This window comes from Martes martes (genome assembly GCF_963455335.1).
Source record: "Martes martes genome assembly, chromosome: 9".
NCBI lineage: Eukaryota > Metazoa > Chordata > Mammalia > Carnivora > Mustelidae > Martes > Martes martes.
The window spans coordinates 79,093,117-79,116,774 of record NC_137896.1 but is presented as its reverse complement, the minus strand read 5'-3'; the positions used below and the strand labels follow the sequence as shown (position 1 = coordinate 79,116,774).

At 36.2% G+C, this 23,658-nt stretch overlaps 1 protein-coding gene across 1 annotated transcript in view; it reads right to left on the bottom strand.

The window, feature by feature from the left end:
• SANBR (SANT and BTB domain regulator of CSR) overlaps positions 1-23,658 on the bottom strand; it is a 57,522-nt gene that overhangs the window by 19,490 nt on the left and 14,374 nt on the right. Inside the window, exons 5-12 of the mRNA XM_080813875.1 lie at positions 22,577-22,815; positions 18,317-18,375; positions 15,767-15,927; positions 12,212-12,298; positions 11,991-12,101; positions 9,579-9,702; positions 5,643-5,795; positions 62-207 (exon numbers count right to left, since the gene is read on the bottom strand). Of these exons, the coding sequence (XP_080670001.1) occupies positions 62-207; positions 5,643-5,795; positions 9,579-9,702; positions 11,991-12,101; positions 12,212-12,298; positions 15,767-15,927; positions 18,317-18,375; positions 22,577-22,815 (1,080 nt within the window). The remainder of the gene's footprint in view (positions 1-61; positions 208-5,642; positions 5,796-9,578; positions 9,703-11,990; positions 12,102-12,211; positions 12,299-15,766; positions 15,928-18,316; positions 18,376-22,576; positions 22,816-23,658) is intronic.

Sequence of the window (23,658 nt, the reverse complement as noted above, 5' to 3'; positions counted from 1 at the left end):
AGGATTCTGATATGTGAAGCATAAATAAAGCTGCAGCACAGCGTTCTCCCCTCCGCCTCACCTAACTGTATCTTTAGAAAAAGGCACAACGATGACATCTTTGTGTTTGTGGAGATCGTCCAGTATTTTAGCAGTCGGGCAGGACGGCAAATCTCCACCTTCACCTTGATCCTCAAGAGCAGCCACGTGGTCCTTCACTTTACAACCCTGTGTCATAAGAGACACTAAATTAGAGGGGTTGGTTTGTTATAGAAATGTTCCTGTAAAGATGATTGTATGATTTTGTTCTTCTTTGCAATATCGTCATAGCAACCATTTTACCACTTTTTTTTTTTTTAGAGATTTTATTTATTTTTTTGTCAGAGAGAGAGAGAGCGAGCGAGCACAAACAGACAGAGTGGCAGGCAGAGGCAGAGAGAGAAGCAGGCTCCCCACTGAGCGAGGAGCCCCATGTGGGACTGGATCCCAGGACACTGGGATCATGACCTGAGTTGAAGGCAGCTGCTTAAATCACTGAGCCACCCAGGCATCCCAGATTTTATTCATTTATTTTAGAGAGAGAGAGAGAGAATGTACGTGGATGAACAGAGGTATAGGCTGAGGGACAGGGAGAGAGAGAGAATCTTAAGCAGAGTCCACGCTGAGCACAGAGCCTGATCTCATGACCCTGAGACCATGACCTGAGCCAAAACCAAGAATCAGATTGTTGTGGGGCATCTAGGTGGCTCAGTGGGTTGGGCGTCTTCCTTCGGCTCAGGTCATGATCTCAGGGTCCTAGGATCAAACCCCACATCAGGCTCCCTGCTCTGCGGCAGGGCCTGCTTCTCCCTTTCCTGTTCCTCCTGCTTGTGCTCTCTCTCTCTCTCTCTGTCAAATACATAATAAAATCTTAGAAAAAAAAAAGGGCCAGATGCTTACCCCACTGATTACCCCTTGTCATTTTTAATAGTGTATTTATTTATTTTTTTAAAAGATTTTATTTATTTATTTGACAGAGAGAGAGAGAGAAAGCAGGAGAGTACAAGCCAGGGAAGTGGCAGAGGGAGAGGGAGAAGCAGGCTCCCCTTTGAGCAGGGAGCTCAACTTGGGGCTTGATCTTATAACCCTGGGATCATGACCCAAGTGGAAGGCAGTTGCTTAACCAACTAAGCCACCCAGGCTTCCCATCTTTTATAGTTTATAATTCCCTCCAAAAATTTCCCAGCTTAGCTTCTATCAACTTAAACCAGTAATCTTTATTTTATAGTCTGTGTCAATAATTCCAATATTTATAGTTTCTGTGGTTTGTTTTTGTGGCATAAATTCTACTGTTCCCCTTCTTGGTAACCTACTTCCATCTATGTCAGGTTATCTTTCTATGTTGAATATTTTATTAAAAAATTGTTTGTAGCGGGGCGCCTGGGTGGTTCAGTGGGTTAAAGCCTCTGCCTTCGGCTCAGGTCATGATCTCAGAGTCCTGGGATCGAACCCTGCATCAGGCTCTCTGCTCTGGCGGGGAGCCTGCTTCCTCCCTTCTCTCTCTGCCTGCCTCTCTGCCTACTTGTGACCTCTCTCTCTCTGTCAAATAAATAAATAAAATGTTAAAAAAATTGTTTGTAGCAATAATTTGAGGTGTAGAATAAGGTTATTTTCCCCCAGAGAGAATTTTTACTGCTTTTGCTAGGTGTCTGGGAACAACAGCAATCCAATAGGACCTTAATCCAAGTTCAGAACTTGAAATTTCCTAGGCCATGCAACTGAATCAAAGCCAGTTGCTGTCTGGGTGTTACCCAGGCAAAGAATAGTTTATTTCTGATTTAATCTTATTTTCTTTGGATCCCAGCTGGAATTATAAGGATAGAACTATTATTCGTTACAAACTCCATTCCTCCAGATCCCTTCCAGACTGGTATTTGCTTCCAGGGCAAAAATGGTTCTGAGTGCTGGCTCCCTTAGGTTTCTATCATTTCCTATACCTTAACACTAATTCCTTATTATCTTATTAGCTTTTTTGATACTTTCAATTTAATCTTTATATTTATATATCATCTACCTTTTTTAGTTGCCTTTTGATGGGAGGTATGGTCTGAATTACTAGGTCTGCCATTACTAGAAACATAGATCACCATATAAACTATTTAGATTTCACTTAGCCTAAGAAATCACCTCAATAATATCCATGATGTCACAAAAAGATTTATCATACAGTTTAATTACTAATTATTCCTCAACTGTCTCATGATGAATGGAATATAAGGGGTTAATACAACCAGTAAATAGACAATAACAAGACAACGAGTTACAACTTTTAGTATTGTTTACAACAATGTGAACATGATAGTTAAAACAGAAACACCATACCCACAAAGAAATCAATGACTAAAAATCATATTACTGCAAAATATAACAAAACCATGAATTAATAAAAGTCTTGGGCCTATCAAAGCTAATTCCATTTCGTTTACAGTGTCATACCTGATTTAAATAGCTTTGTACGCAAACCATCTAGCTAACATTAAATACAAACATTATGTGGGTAACCTATTACCTCATCAATAAAATTTCTGACTAATCGAAGTTGGTGACTGATTGTAAATATAACAAACTTCCTTCCAGCTTAAATCCCATGATCCACCATTTCAATAACATTCATGTTAATACCCCAAATTCCTTGACCCTAAATCTCATCATACCCACCTGGTAAAACCTCAATGACCCATTGTTTCCATATTTGCACTCAAGCAGTTTAGCCCTGCTGGAGAGAGTCACATTAAAGGCTTGCTGGATTTCATTGTGAATTTAGGATTACCAAACTCCAATGGGCTCTCAAATTGCTTAGGAACCTACAACCTTTCTCTGGGAAATTCACTCTCATGTTTTCCAAAAAGACTATTTCAAACCTTGAATACTTTCTTCAAACCTTGGGAAGAACCTTCCCTTTCCCCTTTCAATCTTAGCAGATGGCTTTTCCTCATACTTCAGAGACAAGAGGAAAGGCATTAGATTGGAAAAAATGCATCCAAATGATAAAAACACAATTTTACTAATAACTGCAAACATCCTACTCTTTCTTTACTGTTCCAACAGAGGAATTGCCCTTCTTCTCATCTAAACTAATACTGCCTCATAACCTTATATCATCAACCTCTCCTCCTCAACTGGATCTCCCACTGACTTTAAAAAAGATCTCTAATATTAAAACAAATAAAGCAGAAACAATAACCAAATACCTATAGTATAATTACTGATTTAGCTTCTCCATTCTCCAATTTCCCAAAAGAGCTGCTATTCATACTGCCCACATTTGTTCTTCCACAACCCATACCAATCTGGCTTTGGTATCTAGTACTCCAACAAAACAGTTCTTCACACATGAATTCCAGGTTACCATAGTTAAAGGACAGATTTCTCTCATTATTTTTTCTGACTTCTTGGCAGTATTTGGCATCATGGACTACTTTCTCTTTCTTCAAATACTACTCCTTTGATTTTCATGACAACATCCTTGGTTATCCTTCTATTATTCCTGCTGCTCCTGATCTTTGTCTTTTGTAGGCTCTGGCTTTGCTATCCAGCCATTAAATTCTGGGAGTTTCTCTAGGCTTCTGTGTAGGCTCTCTGCTCTTCTTGTGCTCACCTAGACCTGCTGGTTTCAATTCTCGCTTATGTGCAAAAAGACTTAAAATTATCATCTCCAGGTAGCCAATTCTCTGAGCCCCAAAACCCACATATCTAACACTCTTTGCCTGGCTATCTCCTAAAACACCTCAATCTCAAAATGTCCAAAACAGAACTCATGAGCTTCTCTCCAAACCTAATTCCCTTCTTGTTTCCTCCTCAGTAGACAGCACTACCACTATCCAGTAGCACAAGCAAGAAACTGAGTTATTCTTGACTTTTTCCTCTGTGATATAATCCATCAAGCCATTTCAGTTTTACCTTCTAAATTCTGAATTCATCTTTACAACCCTGGGCCAAGCTATCATCATCTTTAAGACTAAGCAGTAACTATTCTCATACCTGATGACACTTAATATTCCTAAGCCACTCTCCACACTGCAATTTATCTTCAAACCCCAAAATTTAAAAACAAAAAACAAAACAAAAAAACCCATGGCCTACAAGCTCCCGTCCCTGCATTGCCTAACACCTACCTACCTTGCCAGCCTTTTCTTTTTTTTTTTAATTAAAGATTTTTATTTATTTATTTGACAGACAGAGATCACAAGCAGGCAGAGAGGCAGTCAGAGAGAGAAGGAGGGGAAGCAGGCTCCCTGCTGAGCAGAGAGCCCGATGCTTAAACTGTTTTCTGTAACAGGCAGTTTTGTTCAGTCTTTCTCATTCACTGTGTTCCTTCTGGCCTTGGTATTCAGACTATGTCCCTCCTCTTTGCCTCACAAACTCCTACCCACCCTTCAGATTTCAACCGAATGCCAACTCCTTGACTTCAATGCCCAGGTCAGATCAGCCTATTATAGACATTTATGGCCCTGCATACTTCTTCCAACATTTCTTTGCATGCTTTTTTAACCCCTTTTTGATACTACTGCATGAGCTATAAGCTCCACAAAGGGACAAACTATTTACTTTTACAGAAATTAGATTATTCTCTGCCTTGCACAGTGTGTGATACAACTGTGGTACTTTATAAATAACTGTTGTATGGATGAGGAGGAGGAAGAGCTTTAGGTTCTTTTCCTCCACTGATGAAATTTAATTACATAACATTTTCAAAAGTGTTAGTGATCAAGGACTCTAACCTACAGCAATACTCACATATTGTACCAAGATATATGTGTAAGGATGTTCATTACAACACACAAATACCATCAATCTGGAAACAACCTAAATGTTCATTGATAGGAGGTTGGTTAAATAAATTGTGATATATGCACGGCTTAGGATATTATGCAGCAGTAAAAGAAATGACAGAAAGATAACCTAGGTATATTGTTGATTGAAAAGGGCAAGTTACAGAATAATATGAACAGTATGATCCTATTTCCAATATAAAAAACTGCATATAATTTGTGCTTGAAATGTATAAAACAGGGGTGCCTGTGTGGCTCAGTTGGTTAAGCATCTGCCTCTGGCTTAGGTCATGATCTCAGGGTCCTGGAATCAAGCCTGCATCGGGCTCCCTGCTCTGTGGGGAGCCTGCTTCGCCCTCTCCCACTGCCCCACCCCCAGCTTGTATGCATGCTCTCTCTCAAATAAGTAAAATCTTGAAAAGAGAGAAGGCAAGAAAACTTAATATTAAAAAAAAGAAAAATTGTATAAAACAAAGTCTGAAAGGAAACTGTTAACTGTGGTTACCTCTAAGAAAAGATGCAGAACAAGGGAATGGTATAAAGGGACTTCTACTTTTAACTATACTTATTTTTGTATTGTTTAAAGTCTTTCCTATATGAATGTATCATCTTTACGCTTTAAAAACAACAAAAGGAGGAAAGATTATTTTAAATAGACAGTGCAGTGAGCACTGTAACTACAAAAGGGCAACATCCAAAATTTACCTCGCTGGCTCAATTGGTGGAGCATGAGACTCTTGATCTTGAGGTTGTAAGTTTCAGCCCCATGTTGGGTGTAGAGATTACTTAAAATAATAAAATCTTTTTTTAAAATAAAATCTTTAAAACAAACAACAAAAAAACAAAATTTACCTTTGTAAGCTGAGTGGGATCAAACCGAAGAACCTTTTGGTTACAGCAGGGATAAATACCAGTGCCAACAATACTCAGTGAACTTGATGCAGTAGGATAAACCACTGTTTCTGAGTGATACTGACAATGTGAAAATTCTATACAGAGAAAAGCCTGAATAAAAGAAATATATAAAATCAATTATTATTCCCACAATACAATTTTACATCCCAAAAAACTTTACTCAGGACTACATAATGCATGTTCCATTTATTTTCTTTTTAATTTTTAAAAAATAATTTATTTTTTTTATTTGGGAGAGCAAGAGAGCACGATCAGGGGGAAGGGTAGAGGGAGAGGAGAAGCAGACTCTGTGCTGGGCAGGGAGCCCAACTGGGGACTTGATCCAAGGAACCTTGGATCATGACCTGAGCTGAAGGCAGATGCTTAACCGACTGAGCCACCCAGGTGCCCCTGTATATTCCATTTAAATAACATGTATAGAAAAGGCAAATCTCTAGGGACACAAAGTAGATTAGTGGTTACCTGGGGTTGGAGATAAATTGGGGAATGGCAGCAAATGGAAACAAGATACCTTTTTTGGAATGGTGGAAATGTACTAAAATTGGATGGTGGTGATAGATGAACAACTCTGTAAACTTACTAAGAATCAGTGAATCATTCACTTAAAATGAATGCATTTTATGGCAGGTAATTACACCTCAATGAAGCAAAACAAAAACAAAACACTTTACTCAAAATTCAGGTGCATTAAATTGATCTTGATGTACATCTAATTTTATAAATAGCTAATCAAATAAAAAGTTTTCCAATGAAAAAATGAAATAAAATTTGCCTCGCTTGACTATTCTTAGACATATTTTTTAAGGTAAATATTTAGCACCAATGTTAATGAAAACTACGTGATAACTTTGAATAGCTGAATAGTTGAATTTTAATAATAAAATAGTTTTCAGATATGTTTACAAGTTGATAAAATAAAGAACACTAACAATTTTAAGCACTTATTTTAAACATAAAAGCAATAAAAGATAGTCCATAATTCCAAGTTCTTAGTCATTAGTTCCAATAATGTTTTTTTTTTTTTAAGATTTCATTTATTTATTTGACAGACAGAGATCACAAGTAGGCAGACAGGCAGGCAGAGAGAGAGAGGAGGAAGCAGGCTCGCTACTGAGCAGAGAGCCTGATGTGGGGCTCAATCCCAGGACCCTGGGATCATGACCTGAGCCGGAGGCAGCTTTAACCCACTGAGCCACCCAGGTGCCCCTCCAATTATGATTTTTAAACAGTTTTTAATTTAATTTTGAGTCTAGGAGTGCCTGGGTGGCTCAGTCACTTAAGCGGCCAACTCTTGGTTTCGGCTCAGGTCGTGATCTCAGGGTCCTCAGATTGAGTCCCACATCAGGCTCTGCACTTAGCAAGAAGTCTATTTGAGGATTTTCTCTTTTCCTCTGCCCCTTGCCCCTGCACTCTCTCTCTTTCTACAATAAATAAATCTTTTAAAAATTTTTTGAGTGATAATAGCTATAAGGTGCATTCTCATACACAAAATATTTTACATCTGAAATATTTTACGAGTTTATAAACTCTCCATAAGAAATACTGTAAATCAATATTCAATTTGCTATAAAGAAGTGAAAAAGTCCCTCATACTTTCTATGTTCCGACATGCTAAACAAGTCATATTTTAGAAGCTTGAAATCCTTGATTATTAGTGCTAGTCCATTGTAGGGAGTATCTACTAAATATGTACCAAGTTTATAAAACAAACAAACCACCCCCCTCCCCGCCCCCCAAACCTAAGCTAACAACAAAGAGTGCTGGTGAGGGTGTGGAACAAGTGGCACTCTCACACAGAGCTGGCAAGAATGCAAAATGACTCAAGGACTTTGGGAAACTAAGCGTCATAAATGTTAAGCTTACATTTACCACATAATCCAGCAATCCTACTTCTAGGTAATAACTCAAGAGAAATGAACACGTATGTTCATATGAAAGCCTGTATGGAAATGTTTATAGTTGCTTTTTTCATAATACGTCTAAACTAGAAACACTACAAAATCCTTCACAGGTGAGTGGATAAACATACTGGGATACATTTATACAATGTAGCACAAAGAATAAATAAACTGACACATAAAGCAATATGGATAAACTTCAAATCCATTTGCTAAGTAAAAGAAGCCAGATCAAAAAGCTAAATACAGTATGATTCTATGTATATGACATTCTGAAAAAGCCAAGTAAACAGGGACAGTAAATAGATCAGTGCTGCCAGAGGCTGCAGTGGAAGAAGAAATGAGAAGGGGCCCAGAGGAATGTCTAGGCTGATAGAAGTGGCTTATGCTTTGACTGTAGTGGTAGTTACATAACTATGTTTCTCAAACCTCATAAAAAAGGATGAATTTTACTGTATAAGGATAAATTTTACTAAATGAATGCTGTACCTCAACAAATCCAATTTAAAAAATTGTGGGAATTGGGAGTCCATTGGGTGGAAATTTACATAGTTTAAAAAAACTCACCATGATAGGTTTGATAAGCTGTTCTTCCTTCCACCTACTGAAAACTGTTACTCAAGTGAGAGAGGAAAGTTACTGGGGGCAGGGAGACATTAGACATTTATAAAAAAATTTATGTAAGAACACTCTGGATTTATACCTAAGACTGATTAGGATGACCGTGACTTACAAAGATCTACTTATTCTATAAAAGGATTTATTATAGGTACCTTCAAATAATAAGCTTTCTTATGCTTTTATTACAGATTTCATTTATTAAACAAAATGAACAAAATCTTTTAATCTTAAAAAAAAAAAAAAATCTTTTAATCTTTTTGGGAACACAACCGCTATAGTAAGAAGAGCACATATCAATAGTACCATATCTACAAAGTGCTTCTGAGTTTCTAAAGAAATTAATGGGCTAACAGAGAAACAGTTTGGCCCCAAATAATTGAAGGTTGTAAGGATTTTGATTTTTTTTCCCCACTGAAAAAATATATTTGGTCACTTAAAACCTGTTGATCTTCTAAAAATTAGACAAAGCATGATTGTTTCAGTAATGAAAATAAAGAGGAGGTTGAAGATACACAGTTAGAGGGACAAAACCAGATACAAGCAATGTTTAATAGTGCCATTGTTTTTACCACTAGTTTCTTTAAAAAGATGTCATATTTTGTCCAAACACATCTAAACATACTAATTAAGCAGCATATGTTTAAAAAGCCTGCTCTGCTGGCTGGGAATCTGGCTGGCTCAGTTGGTACAGCATGGAATGCTTGATCTCAGGGTTGAGTTTGGCCCCACACTGGATATAGAGATTACTTAAAAACAAAATCTTAGGGGCGCCTGGGTGGCTCAGTTGTTAAGTGTCTGCCTTCAGCTCAGGTTGTGATCCCAGGGTCTGGGGATAGAGCCCTGCACTGGGCTCCCTGCTCAAGGGAAGCCTACTTCTCCCTCTCCCACTCCCCCTGCTTGTGTTCCCTCCTTGCTGTCTCTCTCTCTGTGTCAAATAAATAAATAAAATCTTAAAAAAAAAAAAAAAAACCTTAAGAGTTTGCAGAGCAAAATATTCTTTTTTAAAAAATTTTTTATTTCTTTTCAGCATAACAGTATTCATTGTTTTTTCACCACACCCAGTGCTCCATGCAATCTGTGCCCTCCCTAATACCCACCACCTGGTTCCCCCAACCTCCCACCCCCCGCCCCTCTTTTTTTTTTTTTTTTAAGATTTTATTTATTTGACAGAGAGAGAGAGAGATCACAAGTGGGCAGAGGGAGGGGAAGCAGGCTCCCTGCTGAGCAGAGAGCCAGATGAGGGGCTCAATCCCAGGACCCCAAGATCATGACCTGAGCCGAAGGCAGAGGCTCAACCCACTGAGCCACCCAGGTGTCCCCAAATATTGATTCTTTAAAAAAAAAAACAACTCACCTGATAACATCTTGAACAAGTTAGCCAGTTGACTGTTCCCCACAAGCGCCAATATACATCTCTCCAAGATTTTAATTCTTCAAAAAGACTATTCAAATACTCATGAACATCCCAAGTCTTATCCCTGGGGAGAAGAGCCTCAATTATTCTATTATTTTACAAGCAAGTAATAAAAACAATTTGTTTTAAGCAAACGTTTTTAAATTTGTGGCTTATTTCCAAAAACATTCCCCAAATGATAGCTGTGGGATAGACTACATTGAATAGTAGAAAAAAATCTCATTTGGGAGTTTGTTTATTCTTTTTTTCTGTGGACAACAGAAAAAGATACAAAAGACTGAATGCCAAATTATTTTGCTAAGCTAAATTAAATATATTTTGAGCATGCTAACAGTTGGGACTTAGGCATATGATGCTAAATAGAACCTTTATTCTAATTGTACATATTGTAAAATAAGTTACTAATCATTGGTGATTCTAAACATTTCTTTAAATTATTTTCAAAAGGCATTTTCAAGTAATTGAGTAATACAGTAATATAAAATCAGGTCTTGGTAACACACATTTTGAAGTTAATATAAACTTAAAAAATAGCAAAGGCTTAAAACCCTATTTGCTATGTCCATATGTAACTCCAGTTCCTGTTTTTCCCAAGTCCCTTAATCATTTTGAGCTTTGCTATCTTTGTCCTTATTCAACAAACAACAAAATGTCATGATGTTATTACAAATTGCATAGGCACATCTGTTTTAAAGACAACTTAAAAAAATGTCATCAACAGTTGACTTCTGGGAAAATACTTTAAATAAAACAACAAAAATGGATGTTGAAGTCAATATCAAGTTTTTCACATAGTTAACAGTTACTGCTGTCAGAATGGAAGTAGTTTCTGAAAGGTAAAATCAAGTCTCAAGACAAAAAGTAACCCCACGTGCTTATAATAACTAATGAAGATTCCCCTGATTATTGTATGACGAGAAAAATGAAAAATTTTAAACATGACTCGAGGGGCACCTGGCTGGCTCAGTCAGAGGAGCATGTGACTCTTGATCTCAGGGTCAAGAGTTTGAGCTCCATGTTGGGTGCAGAGATAACTAAAAGAAAAAAAAAAACTTTAGAAAATCCTTAAAAAATAAGCATGACTGTAATATTAATAATAGGGTTAAATGTGTTTCTCTATATTTGTTTTAATGTTTAAAATATGAAACTTAACATTTATACTATTTTTTCCCTTGACAAAAGTGCTGTACATTTTTAACATAGAAAAAAAAGAACAAAATTAAAAGCATCCATAATACTATCACTTAAAGGTAACACCACAGTTTACATTTTAGTGAATGTTTCTAGTTTTATGACTTTTTTCACTTAATTCACCACTAACAACTTGCTATATAAGTATACATACTTCAACAACATTATTCTCAAAGGCTGCACATTAAGAATTAATTAGACATGTTTTATACAGATATATTACTACATGGATATATTTTAGTTCATTTAATCATTCGGATGTTTCCCTTTTCTTTCCTATCCAAACAATATAGCAATAGGTTTTCTTGTTGAGTGTTTTCACAAATCTAAAATTATTTCTGTGGATAAATTCCTAGCAGGAATTTATTTATTTATTTTTATGTATATATTTTTAGAGAATATATACATTTCAGAATTCTTGCTTTTCTGAGATTTTATACCAATTTACAATACTCTTCCCTCTACCTCTACCGAGAATGAGAACTAGTTTTGAATTTAAAGGGGAATAAAATAGGGCTACATATTAATGGAATACTGACAAAGTATGAAGAATAAATAGATTAGGGAATATCCAATTTTATTCTTTTATTTCTTAAGATTTTCTTTATTTATTTGACAGAGAGAAAGACACAGCAAGAGAAGGAACACAAGCAGGGGGAGTGGGAGAGGAGAAGCAGGCTCTCTGCCGAACAGGGAGCCCAATGCAGGGCTCGATCCCAGGACACTGGGATCATGACCTGAGCCAAAAGCAGACGCTTAATGACTGAGCCACCCAGGCACCCCAGGAATATCCAATTTTGAAGACAATTTTCTCATTTACCAAAATTTATCTGAAAATAAATATGGTTCTCTGTCAAATTCAATATAATGTTCGTATAAATAAAATCATTAGAGAAAAGAAATCATTTTAATGGCAATGACCAGAATATCTTTCAAGATTAATGCACAATAATTTTTACTATTTTGAAGTCTAAAAAATCATGAAATTTACTCAGTAAACAAAAGACAGCTTTTACAAAACTTGTTTTGAAAGCATCTTTGCAAGTCAAAGCTGAATCACATTCAGAAAAAACTGTTGTTCTATACCTTGTAAAATTAGTTATGTTTTTAGAAAAACACTAGTAATTCACATTTGAAACGTGTACTTTATTTTTACTGCACCTTATGTGAATGTAGACAATATTTCCATGTTGATCCACATTGATTTTTCCAGGAATGCAAGGAATTCTTCTTTCTGTTTCTTTTGTTAAAAGTTTCTTACACAAACAGCATCTATAACACAAAGAAGACACAAAACAAACAAGAAGAACACTTAAAATGAGGTGAAATTAAAAAATTTAGCTGCATTGTATAGAATACCAAAGAAAAACACATCACTGTACCTGTATAATGTCGATGCATTATTCCGAGAATCTGGGTTCAAGTACTCAGGATCAAAAAGTCTCTCAATCTTCTTACAAAAAAGTTTACTATTAACAACAAATGACCAACAAATTAATTTTCTATTATTTACATTATTAAAGTTACTTGCTAGTGATGAAAATAAACACCGACCTATCTGCATATGTAGAAAATAAAATTAGTAAATCCTTGGAGAGACTCTCTTCAGGCATTTATGAAATACAGTGTTCTAAGTAAGCAAACCTACTAATGATAAATGCTTAATCAAGAATATATTTTGAAAAGAATATTTGATATTGAGGAACTTGAAAAGGGCCTACTAATAACTTGGTATATGATCTTTGGCAACTACTTAACCTCTCTGAACCTTGTTTTCTCATCTAAAAATGGGGCTAATAATTCCAAACTCACAAGGTTTTATGAGGGTTAAATGAATACTGTTTGCAAAGAGTGCCAGATACAGCATTAAGCATTTGACATATATTTATAAAAACTTCACAATTCTGTATAATGTGACTAAGTTTTAAGTCTTATGTTATTAATTCCAACTGTATATCCTGAGGCCAGATCTGGATTTAGGATATTAACCCCATTTTCAAGTATTTAGGTCTCAGAATTTAGATTACTACATACCAAAAAACTATTATAAAGCCACTATAATTAAGATAGTGTACTACTGATATAAGTAGAGACAAAGAAATCAACAAAACTGGACAGCTATATGCAAAAGAATGAAACTGGATCACTTTTTCACACCACACACAAAAATAACTCAAAACTGATTAAAAATCTAAATATGAGACCTGATACCATAAAACTCATAGAAGAAAGCACAGGCAGTATAATTTCTTTGACATTGGCCTTTGCAACTTTCTTGTAGATACATCTCCTTAGGCAAGAGAAACAAAAGCAAAAATAAACAATTGGGACTACATCAAAATATAAAGCTTTTGCACAGCAAGGAAATCATTAACAAAACAAAAAGGCAACCTACTGAATGGGAGAAGATATTAACAAATGATATATCCAATACAGAGTTAATATCCAAAATATATAAAAAACTTATAAAATTCAATACCAAAAAAACTCTGTCCATGCTCCTGAATAGGCATTTTTCCAAGGAGACATACAGATGGCCAACAGACATATGAAAAGATGCTCAATATCACTAATCATCAGGGAAATCAAAATCAAATCAAAACCACAATGAGATATCACCTTACAAGTGTCAGAATGGCTAGAATAAAAAAGACAAGAAATAACAAGTGACAGCAAGGATGTGAAGAAAAAGGAACTCCTATGCACTGTTGGTGGGAATGTAAATTGGTGCAGTCACTGTGGAAAACAGATGAAGGTTCCTCAAAAGATTGAAAATAGGGGCGCCTGGGTGGCTCAGTGGGTTAAGGCCTCTGCCTTCGGCTCTGGTCATGATCCCAGGGTCCTGGGATCGAGCCCCACATCGGGCTCTCTGCTCAGCAGGGAGCCTGCTTCCTCCTCTCTCTCTCTCTGCCTGCCTCTCAGCCTACTTGTGATCTCTGTCTGTCAAATAAAGAAATAAAATCTTTAAAAAAAAAAAAAAAAAGATTGAAAATAGAACCACCATATGATCCAGTAATTCCCCTAACTTGAAAACATACATGCACCCCTATGTTTATTATAATATTATTTACAATAGCCAAGATATGGAAGCAACCCAGGTGTGCATCCATAGATGAATGCATAAAAAAGATATGATATATGTATATACCTAATGGGATATTACTTAGCCATAAAAAGGATGAGATCTTGCCATTTGTGACAACATGGAAGGACCCCAGAGGGCATTATGCTAAATGAAAAAGAGAAAAACAAATACCATCTGATTTCACTTATATGTGGAATCTAAAAGACAAATGAATAAACAAATAAAAAGCAGACTCAGACCTACAGAGAACGAACTGATGGCTGCCAGAGGGGAGGGAGATAGGGGAATGGACAAAATGGGTGAAGGACAGTGTAAAATACAGGTTTCCAGTTAGGGAATGAGTGAGTCATGGGATTAAAGGCACAGCACAGGGAATATAGTCAAAGGTTTTGTAAGTGTATTGTAGGGTGACAGATAGTAGCTACTTTTGCGGGGAGCATAGCTTAATGCATAGAGTTGTCAAATCACTATGTTGTACACCTGAAACTAATGTAACATTGTGTGTCAACTATATTTCAATTTAAAAAAAGAAGAAAAAATCAACAGAACAAAATGGAGAGTTCCAAAACACATCTTCCACATACAGTCACCTGATTTATACCAAAGATGCCACTGCAATTCAGTGGAGAAAGAATGATCTTGCAAAAAAATCTCACCCTGTTCCATGGCTTCAAATCTATTTACTCACATTTCTATTTTAAGCTCTAACCTCTGACCTAAATTTCAGACTTAAATACCCACCTATCTGTGCTATCCTACCTCGATGTCCCAAAGGTATATTAAATATATCAAATACTCTTAATAAGACCTAAACCCATCTCCTGATTCCTGGCACCTCAATCTCTCCTCTATTAATGGCACTATAATCCACTTAATTGCTCCTTAAACCTCAATCTAGTAATTATCCTAGGATACACTCTCTCTCCACATTATTCCATTTGAAATCTGTCAGATCTAATAACACACTCTGAATCCATCTACTTCTTACCAGCTCCTACTCTAGGCCAAACCCTTTCATCTCTCACCAGACTACTGCACTAGCCTCTTGATAGCTTCCTTGCTTCTTACATCCTTACAGTCTATTGTCCCCAGAGCAACCAGGATGATCTCTTAAAAACAAATCAGATCATGCCATTCCTCTGCTCTCACTGACATTTAGAATAAAGTATACCCTCTTTGCCAAGACTTAATGAGTACCTAAATGATATGACCACTGCTGACCTCATCTCATACCATTCTTCCTCTTTATAATGAGGCCTATCAATATTTTTTAAAAGATTTTATTTATTTGACAGAGATCACAAGTAGGCAGAGAAGAAGGCAGGGGGCTGGGGTGGGGGGAAAGCAGGCTCCCCACCTAGCAGAGAACCCGATGTGGGGCTCAATCCCAGGACCTGGGGATCATGACTTGAGCCCAGGGAAGAGGCTTAAACCCACTGAGCCACCCAGGTGCCCCCTATCTTAATATTTTTTAGAAGATTTTATTTATCCATTTGAGAGAGAGAGAGCACAAGTGGGGAGCGGGGTGGGGGGTGGGGGGGGTGGGAAGCATGCTCCCTACTGAGCAAGAAGCCAGATGCAGGACTCAGCCCAAGGCAGCCACTTAACCGACTAAGCCACCCATGCACACTTAATTTTTAACATAATTCACTAACACAATACGTTCATACGTGCATTATACAAAATAATTTAAGTACTAATTTTTATCTAGAGCCATTGGCTCTGGATAAATTTTATTTCATTTGAAATAAAATAGAAATATTTCTAAAAATAGAATATTTCACTAAAATGAAATAGAAGTATATTTCTTCTAACAGGAATACTTAGTTAAAAATTAAATTTAAAAAATTACCTTCTAAATTTATCTTTCTTGTCTTTTAAATCATCAACTTCATTGTGTGTGAACAGATCAGCTATACGTGTAAGTAGATTTGCATTAATACAATTCATGTTGCATGGGGTAGCTACTATGGCATTCATATTTTTGTGGCAATACTGAATACATTGTTCAACCTAAAAAACATACAAAAGAAAAGGAATGTTGAAAAGAGTAGCATGAGGATGATGTCATGTCAATACCTTTCAAAGATAGAATTCTTTAAAAGCTTGATCCATGGACTGCTAGGCGCTAAGGGGATTTTGCCTATCTGGGTTAATCTATACTGTTGCAAGATGAGCCAGCAGGCCATATTTCTACAAACACATACAGAGCTAGGAAAATAACTTTCAATTTTCTTAGCATACTCTAAGTAGTAATGCAATGAGCATCTTTCATAATTGTGGCAGGTATAAATCTTAGTCCACAAACTCCTGTATACAAGATGTGACTTTCTATAACTACACTTAATGGCAATATTAAGCTTCTACTTCTTTGAGTGGCCAAAACATAATTTTAGTCACTTCAGGGTTTTCTCAGTTGTGTTGTGCTTGCTTTCTGACTTTATTCCCTTTTCTTCAACCTGAGGTATACTTACTTTCTTTTTGAGGTGGATTTGGGTTTTGGGGAAAAGTAATGCTGGCTAATCATGTATTTTCCAAATATTTTGTTTATGGCATAAAAATTATGCTTTAGGGCTTAGATCTCAAAACTCAAAGATTAAGGACTCTTTTAATTTCTACTTTTTTCTGTAACCCCACTCTGAAGCAATTAATACTAACAACTAAATGGGGAACAACTAAGGAGTAGGAAGAATACAGAGAACTAATAAAACTCCAAATAATCAAGTAAACAAATTTCACATCTGTTAACATAGCAAAGGAGTACTCTGCCTTAACACAAACATATATAAACATGTGAATGCATAAGAAATTTATTAAATAAAAAGATATATTCAGTGTTAGAGCCTGATATGTGCATGTATATATTGCGCTTTTACATTTTATCAACTACTCTTAAATGATAAACATTAGCATCTGGTTTACACATATATGGTTATACTAATAGTTGGGCATTTGTTTTTATTTTTTTATTTTTTCAAAAGATTTTATTTATTTATTTGGCAAAGCAAAAGAGAGACCACAAGTAGGCAGAGAGGCTGGCAGAGAGAGAGGGAGAAGCAGGCTCCCCGCCAAGCAGAGAGCCTGATGCGGGGCTCGATCCCAGGACCCTGAGATCATGACCTGAGCCGAAGGCAGAGGCTTAACCCACTGAGCCACCCAGGCGCCCCTGGGCATTTGTTTTTAATTCACTGAATTATAAATGAAAGACACAAAAATAAGTAAAACATGTTTAAAGAAATTATTTAGTGATACAAATATATTCCAATTAATTTTCATTTAATTAAGTTTTAGAGCAAAATTCCTCTCGAGTCAAAGCTAATTCTGCTTAGTTTCATCTAATACAACAGTAAAGTATTCCTTAAAGATAAATTGTTTGCTTTATAGGTATAATGTATTAATGGTACATAGTAGTCTCACCCTGTCCCCACAGAATGAGAGCAGTTTATTCTAAAGGAATTGTAAACAGAGAGTTAGGGGTCCCTAGAATAAGACAGACAGACAAAGCTTTCCTGACACAGAGAAGCCATTTCAGGCCCTAAACTATTTTCTGTGATTTGTGCCCTACCTCCTAGGACTTATCAGAGTTACAAAGAAATACAAAAACCTCAGTAGTTAAGAATTTTAAGGGAATCAATGGAATGAAAAAACTTAACAGTCTCCATCAGGCCCGGAGACAACAAATTCATGGTAAAAACTCCCAGTACTGTTTCCAAAGTAAACAAGGCTGAGGATTCCTCCAGCTTATGCCCATATCCCTTTCCCCTCTTCTAGTTACCTCTGTTTCATTATAATATTAAAATCTCCACCCTAGGAAGAGCACAAGCTTCATTAACTTAGCATAGGAGCTTGTACCTTATGCCCCTCTTCTACCTGCAATGAAAGCTCGCCTTTATGAATATTCATCTTAAACCCTAAATAAAAGGAACTGCTCACAGCGGCTGGGGAGTGATGGCTTTGGTTTTGGAAGTTATTCACTGTGATCTTCGTATTTGCTGCAAATGGTTTCCTTTGTGTGACAACTCCACCTTATGTAGTCTCTGTACCTCACCAAGGAGCAAACCCCTATTAGTTCAGTTACGAAATCACACTCTTGAATTAACAACTATTTTAGTAAGATGTCTTAAAAATTCCTAAACCCTGGAAGGAAAAATCAAGTTGTATGTTAAATTAAACATAGGTGAATAAAAAAGAGTGTTTTTTTCTTTTTTTTTTTTAAACAGAGGGAGAGATGGGGGAGGGAGTAAGAATTTTAACCAGGCTCCATGCCCAGAGGGGAGCCCAATGCAGGGTTCAGTCTCAGAACCCTGAGATCATAACCTGAGCCAAAATCAAGAGTCAATACTTTACTGACTGAGCCACCCAGGAACCCCGAAAAGAGCTTGGATCTTTTATTAATACTTACCAATGAATCCATTTTCAAAAACTCTGAAGAAATAAGAATTGAAATGACATTTCCTGGCTCTAAAAAAAAGAAAAGAAAATTCTCCTTTTGATTTGTACCTCAACCTCCTCAGAACAGGCTCCTTCTCACCTTAACTGAGGATGTTACATTAAAAGAGCAATTTATTATAACCTTACAACATCATAAAGCTTAGATACATGAAAGAAAGAAAATGCAGTGTTAAAATATACAGTACAGAAAAAGCACACAGTAAATCTGCCCTGGAATTAGATTCATATTGATGAGGGAACAGAAGGCTGGCTGAGGACAAAGCAAAAGCTGACACCCTGCAACCTCCCTCCCCCACCCCCACTCCTGGGTGGGACACATGTGACATTCTTTAGGAATCTCCCACCCATCTTAATGTTAATACCTTGCTAGAGGGCAAAACGACCTTGGCAAAGGCAAGGCCTCTGATATCTGGTATCTTGTAGTGTAGGCCCTCTTTAGCATATGAAAGTTCTATTGAAACCTCCCTTTTCCTTACTTCCCCCACCCCCATGGTACATAACCTGCCATCCCTCACAACCCCGGGCAGCAGCTCTTTGTGCCCATGGGTCCTGTTCCCATACTTTAATAAACCACCATTTTGCACCAAAGATGTCTCAAGAATTCTTTCTTGGTCATCGGCCCCAGACCTCACCCCACCGAACCTCACCTATATTCTAGAACTTCATCAATATCAAGTAAAAAGACTCCAGCTAAAGACATGACACATGCAAACTTTTCTCCTTAACTAAATCAGAGAAAAAGATAATTAAAATTGAGGCCAATTCATCACATAAAAAAATCGTGAGAAAATCTTCTAAATGATTAATGAAGGCACTTGTTATTAGTGAAGTTACTTCAAAAGCAGTACAATGCTTGTTATGAACAAATATTAAAAGATTCTGAAAGATAATATAAAATTTATTATTGCAGAAGTGCTAAAGTTACTTCCTAAAGGCGGGCTGAGGTGGGCGTTGAGAGGCATAACCAGGGAAAGGGGAATGCCAGCTGACACTATTATTTTTGTAAACCCAAGTCATCTCCTATGAGGTATATTTAAGAAAAAAAAAAAAACTATGATTTTTTTTGCGTTATATATTAAGACAATCCTTCTAAATAAAGGACGATACAGACAACGATTAAAATAAGTAATCTTAATCTTTGTTTAAATATTACTTCTAGGTTAAAGGCTCTCAAATAGCAATGGTGAAGGGAGGAGGGAGTTAGTGAAAAATCCCTCAGGGAAGTTTAATTCCAGCTAAGACCCACTGTCTGCATTATGAGAGATTTAATTAAGCATTTTGGTGGTTTTCCTGGTTAGAATAAAGACTGTTTTTATTTATTTTTAAAAATATGTATGTATGTATTTATTTATTTAGTGTGGGTATGCACATGCAAGTAGGAGAGGCAGATGGACAGAGAGAGAGAGATTCTCAGGAGGACTCCTCCCTGAGGGCTGAGCCCAACGTGGGACTCAAACTCACAGCCCTGACACGTCCTGAGCTGCAATCAGAAGTCAGATGCTTAACCAACTGAGCCGCACAGGTGCCCCTAAAGATTGCTTTTATAAAAGTTTATGTTTGTAGCCACTGATCACAGAGTGACTGGTTTCGCTCCACTTCTTTTAACTTTACTAAATGCATTAATATGCTAGATCAAACAATATTTTTTCTCTATGCATAATTTGACTTTTTATTTCACATATACATATCATATCTGGGTGATTTGGAATCTCTGACTCTGGCTGAAAATTTTTATTTGGAAATCTTGTAATTTTTATTTAAGAGCCACTAGAAACTTTTTTCCATTAATTTGGTCACTAAAATGTAATAAATTAGAAATTTCTTCAGAAAATTTTTATATTGTCACTATAGATTTATTTACTAACAAGATTAAAAAAATATTTTAGTACTGCTATAAATAGTATACTCTACACACAGAAAGACTTTATTAAACCACATGTGTGATTTCCTATACAAGTCCATACCCAACTAAAGATTACTTAGGGGGCGCCTGGGTTGCTCAGTGGGTTTAAAGCTTCTGCCTTCGGCTCAGGTCGTGATCCCAAGGTCCTGGGATCAAGCCTGGCGTCGGGCTCTCTGCTCAGTGGAGAGCCTGCTTTCTCCTCTCTCTCTGCCTGCCTCTCTGCCTACTTGTGATCTCTATCTGTCAAATAAATAAATAAAATCTTAAAAAAAAATTAAAGATTACTTAGTAATTATTCTTCCTTTCATCTAGAATACGGGTTCTCAAACTTTTTTTTTTTTTTTTAGATTTTATTTATTTATTTGACAGAGATCACAAGTAGGCAGAGAGAGGGGAAGGGAAGCAGGCTCCCTGCTGAGCAGAAAGCCTGATGCGGGGCTTGATCCCAGGACCCTGGGAACATGACCTGAGCCAAACGCAGAGGCGTTAACCCACTAAGCCACCCAGGTGCCCCCAGGTTCTCAAACTTTTGATCTTAGACCCCTTTTTTGTTTAGATAGGTTATATCTATCAGTATTGATACTGATAACTTATTTATCATAATTTATTTATATACTTATTTATAATTTATTTATCATAATGATAATTAATCATAAATTAAAACAGGGAAAATTTAAAAATATTTCTTAATTCCTTTTAAAAGAATAATAGACTCAATATATAGTAACATATTTTATGAAAAATAACCACATTTTCCAAAATATAAATTAACCAGAAGAGTAATACTGACTTTTTTTTGGCCAATTTCTTCAATGCTTGACTTAAATAGAAGGCAGCTGGATTCTGTTTGTTTCTACATTTAATCTGTGGGTAGTCTTCTCTGCTGTTACATCAAAACTCAACAACTGGTAGTTTTAAAGGTTAATTGCAATGGAATCTGAAGTCTTAATGAATGAACTCTTCCTGTTCTGTTATCTCAAAGTCAAATGACTTATCTTGCACTGTGAATGGATCTTTAACCCAGGTATGATTTTAACAACGCACATTGGTCATTTGGAAAATTTTGGTTCACTGAGTTATGTGGACCTTCCAAATGTTGAAACATTTCATTGTACAATATATATTTTAAAAATCACATTTGTTAGAATGACCAGTCTCATCAGAAAAGTCTGTAAATATGGAGAGATTGTCAAGCACATGGAAGCAGATATAAGTTTTCCACACTCCAATTCTCACTTGAAACCCTGAATTTTATTATTGACAATGGATACTGTCAGTTGTTTCCCTTTAGTTGATCAACTCCCTCAATTCATCTTCAAGAAAATATCTGCCAAATGCCTGTCTGAATAACCATAATTTGCCTATCATTCTTTCGAGGAAAAATGGTTTTCTCTTTTTATTTTTTTTAATTTTTTTTAATTTTTAAAGATTTTATTTATTTATTTGACAGACAGAGATCACAAGTAGGCAGAGAGGCAGGCAGAGAGAGGAGGAAGCAGGCTTCCCGCCGAGCAGAGAGCCCGATGCAGGGCTCGATGCGGGGCTCGATCCCAGGACCCTGAGATCACAACCTGAGCCGAAGGCAGAGGCTTAACCCACTGAGCCACCCAGGCGCCCTGGTTTTCTCTTTTTAAAAAGCCACTAGTTTAGCTTGCAACTCAAACAACTGCACAAGTGCTTTTCCTCCAGACGACCATCACACTTCAGTGTAAAGCATGAGTGCACCTCCTGTGTCATCACACAGAACATGAAAAAGATGCATACTCAAGGGTCAAGAGTTAATAAAATTAATAATTTTCACTGTTTTATCAAGGATATTCTTAAAGTGAGAATGAATTTTTTTTCTTTCATTTTTTTCCTTTTTAACTATGAGCACGTGGTATTGAGGAATACAGTGACTACTAGCACAGTTTGGTATCCCTGTCCTGATGTGTGCTAAAGCTCCCAGAGTTTTCTCCATTACTTCTGTACCATCTGAACAAAGGTCAACACAGAGAAAAAGTAACAGTTTAGTATTATAATGCAAATCGTCTTGACCTTGTGAATCCTCTAAAAAATCTCTAGAATTCCAGAGGTCCATGTACGATACAGTGAGAACCGCTGATCTAGAGACCTGTCTGTCCACTTGCCATACATTCACTATAATCTACTAAAAAAGGATGAGGTATCGGTTTCTTAAAAGGTGGTTACTAATCTGAGCATAAATACTAATGTCCAAATAATTTTCCACATTGCATGTTTGGCCTGAAGCAACTACCAGGTGACACACAAATTTCACCACAAAATAAGCAATAGATTGTCTTTTACCTAAAGTGGGCATCTCACAATCTTTATTCTCCTTAGTGTTCCTTTTAACATACTTTATCAACCAGTTGAAAATGTGAACATCACAATGAACTGAAATGTCCACCTCTTCCCAGCGCTGTGCATCCATAGATAAATATTCAGCAAAGTACTTCATTTCTGATATCAAAAGATCTCGTGGGCAAATAAAATCTTCTTTCAAGTTTTTTGCTTCATCACATACATGGATCACCATGTTTGGCCTTCACAAAAAATGTTACACAGAAATGAAATTATTAGAGTTCTAGAAGAGGAGCTAAGAACACTGACATTTATTGGAAGTACAAGAATAAGACGTTTTTTGGAAGTTTTGACCATAAATCAATTTTATAGGGTTTGACATTCAGAATTTTTCATTAAGTGTCTTGCTAATCTGATCTTTATCTTAGGTTTTTGACTCATTTTAGTTAAGCTAGTGACCTTAAGATTACTAAGTCTAATAACTTAAGAGCTTAGAAAAACAAAAATATTTTACTATAGGACTCTAATTTACGTGGTTTAAAGTTTATTTTTCAAGTTATATGTAAATAAAATTTTTAAAAATAAAATCAATTCACAAAGAGAAATTAAATACTACCTTCTAATTTTTATGAAGAACATAAAATGGCACTTTTACATGGTTATGGGTATGATAAGTAGAGACTAAATACTAAAATTTTCTTACTACCAATAAATAGGAAAAACAGGTAAAATCTTTCATTAAAAAATCAAAAAACTAGCAATGGCTACTTAGTTATTTTTAACAGTAAGAAACTTTGTTTCTAGATATTCATCAAATATAAATTAGTAAATGTAGTTAAAAGGATTCTTAAGACTACAATGTGTTTATTAACATATTTAAAAATAATTTAAGAATAAGTTTAGATAATGCATCAGAACTACTGCTTCAAAAATTATATACTCCTTGAATTTACTTTCCTTTGAAAATTATATCACCTCAAAAAGCAGTATCAGTGTGATGCACAACTACCTCCACAGCATTACAAAAGAGAATAAGTAGAAAGAGATACACTGTCCTACAATATGAATTTAATGTGTTCAATTAC